At 46.0% G+C, this 5411-nt stretch overlaps 1 protein-coding gene across 1 annotated transcript; it reads left to right on the forward strand.

Moving 5' to 3' along the window:
• The first annotated feature begins 3484 nt into the window (after positions 1-3484).
• Positions 3485-4426, forward strand: LOC110725997. The gene is made up of 2 exons (XM_021905472.1): positions 3485-4154; positions 4293-4426. Exons 1-2 carry the CDS (start codon positions 3485-3487, stop codon positions 4424-4426), a joined length of 804 nt encoding a protein of 267 aa, XP_021761164.1.
• Positions 4427-5411: the final 985 nt, after the last annotated feature.

The following is a 5411-nucleotide window of genomic DNA, read 5'->3' on the forward strand; positions in this document are numbered from 1 at the left end:
CTTGATTTTGCTTTGGGTGCTTGTGCCTTATGTACTTTGTTTAGGTTTGATAGAGACTCGTGTGCATGTTGACTAGTTTATTCAGTTGTTGACTTTCTGGGCATTACTCAGTCTGCTCTGTTGAGACTTACTTGTGTCAATCAGCTTTTTAACCGCTCGTTTAGTGTTGTTCAGCTTGTTTTGCTGTGACTTATTTATGTCGTTCAACTTGTTTTGCTGTGACTTATTTATGTCGTTCAGCTTGTTTATGATGCGACTTGCTGTTTTGTGCCACTTACTCCTTTTTGTAAGGGCTTATATGTATCTACTTCCTCCTCCTTTCCTTCTCGAAGAGGTGAGCTGGGTGGGACTAAGAGAACCTTAGTGTTTCCCACATAGCTCATCGTCTTCGTTTTCCCTGCCCTCTCCTGCTCAAGTTGAATGTGCCAGGGCTCCCCCTCAGGCGTCCCCGAGGTGGTGCCCTGTTTTACTTGGAGCATGTGAGGTTGGGTTTTTGGGAGGGATGCTTTCTTCTTAGCTTAACGTTGTTTTGTTGCTTTGTCCTAGAGTGCTTTAGTACCCTCAGCACATGCATTTTTGTTGCTCTCTTCTTTCCTTTTTTTTAATTTTTTTTATCTTTACTTCTGTATGTTAGTATATGATGCTAAAGCATGATATGTCAAAATAGGTTTACGCAATATACTTCTCACGTAGAGGCTTGTATTTCATTAAATTAAAAATGACTCATATGCCTTAGTTAACATAACATGAACTAAACAGAGTTATTGCAAAATTGAAATAGCTGTCTCCGTTTCTACTTAACTTCTTGCCTTTTAAACAAAATATTTTTTTAACAAATCAACATTAAAACTATTTCTTAAGACCTGACCTTCTTGATCTGCAAGGAGGAATACACCTGGTCCTACTTGCTCATGAATGTTGAAAGGACCTTCCCAATTGGCTGACAGTTTTCCATGTTGATTTCCTCTTCCTACTGCTGCTGTCCTTTTGAGGACCAAGTCTCCAGGCAGGTCCCTGTGCTTGACCCTTTTAAAGAAAGCTTTGGAAATCTTGCTCTTTTGGGCTGCCAACTTTAAGGCTGCTTTTAGCCTTATCTCCGGTAGGAAGTCTAGCTCTTCCAGCCTGCGCTTTTCGTTTCCTTGTTGTTCATAATGTTGTATCATCAGGCTGGGAATCTACACCTCCACTGGGAGAACTGCATTAGCCCCATAGGCCAGGGCGAAAGGGCTTTTAGCAGTAGACTTTTTCTTAGTGGTTTTGTTTGCCCATAGGACCTCTAGGACTAGGTCAGCCCATAGGCCCTTGTGCTCCTTTAGCTTTCTCTGCAGGGCTGTTAGGATCAGCCTGTTTTCTGCCTCGGCCTGACCATTTCTCTGAGGGTGGAAGACTGAGGCAATTGTATACGTGGTGCCCATGTCCTCCAGATAATCCTTGATTGTGTCGCAGTCAAATTGGCATCCGTGGTCAAAGACTATGCACTGTGGCACTCCGAATCTTATGATGACGTTCTTCCATATGAACGTTCTCACTTGGGTGGCCTTTATGTACTTGGTCGGCTCAGCTTCTATCCACTTAGTAAAATAGTCTACCGCCACTATGAGGTATTTTTTGCCCGCTGACCCAATGGTGAACGGTTCCAATATGTCCATTCCCCACTGGGCAAACAGAATCGGGCTGAGAATTGGAGTCAAATCATTTGCTGGCTGGTTTATGATTGGGGAATACTTCTGACATTTGTTGCACTTTTTCACATATGCCTGTACGTCTTGAGCTAGAGTTGGCCAGTATGCGCCTCTTCTTAGAACTTCTACTCCCAATGCTTTTCCACCAATGTGGTTGGCACATATTCATGAGTGGGCTTCTTCCAGGCTAGGGCGAGCTCTGAGAGGCGAGTTCCCCGCAGTAGGTCACCAGCCTCAAAGAGGGGGCCCAACCCGGACAGAGACAAGCGACCGCGGATCCAGGTTATTGCAGATAATTCCCCTTTTTGTCGAGAGATTCTGGAAGAACCGATGGAGAAGATAAAGATGCCGAGCTGTAGGTACAATGGAACCACAACACCTAAGAGCCACATATCAGCCTTTGAGAACCACATGGTGCTCTACACCATGACGGATTCGGTTTGGTGCAAAGCGTTCCCACCAACCATGGAGGGATTAGCTGCGGATGGTATGGAGCCATCCTTAAAGGTTCTGTATACTCGTATAATCAGCTGAAGAGGATGTTCATGGAGCATTTCATAACCTTGGTAGATCGAACTAAGATGACAACTGGGCTGATGTCACTGGTTAAGGGGAAGGATGAGCCCTGAGGGAGTTCTTCACCAGATTCAACAAGGAGGAAATAACCATCCCAAAGATGAGCCAGGAGGTAGCATTGCTGGCCATGCAGAGCGGCTTGCTGCCGGGCTCACCGTTTAGAGCGTATATGGGGCGTAAGAGCCTCAAAACGCTGGCTGAGGCGCTGGGTAAAGCGTACAAGTTCATCAAGGCAGACGAAACTGATAGAGAAATGCTAAGCAGGAAGGCGCCAAGCGACCTAGTTAAGCGGGCAGAAATCACCCGAACAGAACATGTAGCCAGGGCTGACCAGCCAAGCAGAGCTGAACAAGGTCGCAGAGAGGCGGACAGAGCGGTGGGGGTAAAAAGGCCTGATCCGAGGAGACGAGGAAGGCCAGGAAGGTTCGATCAATATAACCCACTAACCCACTCGAGGTCTTACATTTTCAGTGTGAACAAAGGTGATGATAAGTGGCAGAGACCCCTGAGTATGGTTAACAGGAACCGTGATCCCAGGTAGTGGTGTGACTTCTATAGAGACCATGGCCATACCACTGATGAGTGCACGCTCTTGAAAGATAACATAGAAGATCTGGTCAGGAGAGGATACCTGAATCAGTTCAAGCAGCACGTTGATCCTCCCAGAAGAAGGGATGAAGATAGAGCAGGTCGTGACCGCAGAGGAGGTTATAGAGGTCCCGCTAAGGAGAGGGACAGAGACAATAAGCCAGAAGGAAGTGTGTATGTAATCAGTGGAGGACCAGTGCACGGGGGAACAGTGAACAAAGCGCGAGAAGACATGCGGGCAATGATACATCAAATAAATTACAATGAGAAGCGTAGATGGCCACCACTTCCTCCGCAGCTACGGGCTACATTTGATGAATACGATCAAGAATGCATTAGTCTATCCTTATGATGACCCGCTGGTGGTGACGATGAGAATAGCGAATTGGGAGGTGGATCGAATACTGATAGATGGGGGCAGCTCACCCAATATCATATACATTAGCGCATTCAAAGAGTTGAAGTTAGACAAGAAAAATCTGAAAAGGGTGAGTTATGAAGTCATCGGGTTCAATGGATTTGGATTGACCCCAGAGGGCATAATTGAGCTCTCAGTTCGAGTAGGGGAAAGGTTAAAATGACGTGATGTTCGGGCAGAGTTCTTAGTGATAGACTCTCCTTCACCTTACAATGTGATCATGGGAAGGCCGCTCATTGACAAGATCGCCGGAGTAGTTTCCACCTACCACCTCGCCATGACTTACACAACTAACGAAGGGCGATCAACAAAGCTCAGGGGAAGCCAAAAAAAGGCTCAACAATGCTACATAACTTCTTTAAAGCAGCCCGCCAGGATCAGGCAGCAGCCGATCTCAAAACTAAGATCCCTTGAGCAGCTTGAGAGAAAGTCAAGGAAAAGGAAGCGCGAAGAATACCGTAGGGAAAAGGATAAGCAAAAGTTAGCCATGGAAAATTTTGAGCCCGCAAAAAAGGAGATGGCAAGGCCATTTCCCAGCGGGGAGCACGTTACAGTTGAGCTCACCAAGGGCGACCCATCGAGAACGGTGAAAATCGGGAAGGATATTGATCCAGTTGTAGGTGTGCACCTCATAGAATTGTTGAGGAAGAACAAAGATATCTTCGCGTTTTCAGCAGATAAGATGCCTGGAATTGACCCCGCAATCATGGTCCACAGGCTGAACGTGAGGGGGGACATTAAGCCAGTAAGGCAGAAGAATCGAAGCTTCTCCACGGAGAAAAACCAGGCCATCCAGGAGGATGTAGAAAAGCTTTTGGAAGTGGGATTCATTAAACCTTGTGATTATCCAGAGTGGTTGGCAAATGTAGTCATGGTCAAGAAGGCGAATGGTCAGTAGAGAATGTGTGTTGATTTCACCGACCTCAACAAAGCCTGCCCGAAATATTGTTACCCGCTGCCACGAATAGATCAGCTTGTAGACTTAACCAGTGGGCACGCCCTACTGAGCTTCATGGACGCCTTCTCAGGATACCATCAGATCAGCCTGCACAACCCGAATAGACAAAAAACTGCATTCATCACTGAAGGGGGAGTGTACAATTACATAGCTATGCCCTTTGGGTTGAAGAATGCAGGAGCAACTTTTCAGAAGACAATGTAAAGAATGTTTATGCACCAAAAGGGTAGAAATGTGGAAGTATATGTGGACGACTCAATTATAAAGAGCGTTACACAGGCAGGTCATATCATGGATTTAGAAGAAACATTTGTCACTCTGAGCAAGTACAACATCAAACTCAATCCGAAGAAATGTGTCTTCGGGGTGAGTTTAGGAATTTTCTTAGGCTTCCTAATCAGTGAAATAGGAATAGACGCAAACCCGGAGAAGGTTGAGGCAGTCCTAAGCCTACCTGAGCCTAAGTGTAATAAAGACATCATGCGATTGACATGCAGAATGGCCGCACTGACCAGGTTCATCAACAAGTTAGCAGACAAAGCCTTGCCGTTTTACCAGCTGTTGAAAGGGAACAAAGAATTTAAGTGGGGAGCCGCAAAAAGAGAATCTTTTGAGGGTATCAAGGAGCATCTAACTAAGCTCCCAACAATGATCAGCCCGGAGATGAGGGAAAAGTAGCATCTGTACATTTCCGCGTCAATTCGGACAATCGCAGCCGTCCTCTTGCTAGAAAGGCAAAAGCAACAAAGGCCAATATACTTTGTGAGCCACGTACTGACTGAGGCAGAACAAAGATACCCATTGGTCGAGAAGCTGGCCTTCACAGTGGTAACAACAAGGAAGTTGAAACCGTATTTTGACGCGCACATAATACAAATCCTCATAAATCACCCACTGGAAAAAGCATTGCAGAAGATGGACGCATCAGGTAGACTCTTGAAATGGGCCATCGAGCTTTCTAAGTATGAGTTGGAGGTCAAGCCCAAGGCAGCCATCAAGGCACAAGCCTTGGCAGATTTCATTGTGGAAGCCTCTTATGAGGAGAAGGAAGATGACGTTGGGATCTAGAAGGTAGAAGTAGATGGATCCTCAGCCCAAGCAGGGAGGGGGGCAGGAATCATAATGAAATCCCCAAAGGGAAATGTGTTTGAGTACGCTATAAAGTTCAAATTCAAAGCATCAAATAACG

Source organism: Chenopodium quinoa, unplaced genomic scaffold, assembly GCF_001683475.1.
Source record: "Chenopodium quinoa cultivar QQ74 unplaced genomic scaffold, ASM168347v1, whole genome shotgun sequence".
Lineage (NCBI taxonomy): Eukaryota > Viridiplantae > Streptophyta > Magnoliopsida > Caryophyllales > Amaranthaceae > Chenopodium > Chenopodium quinoa.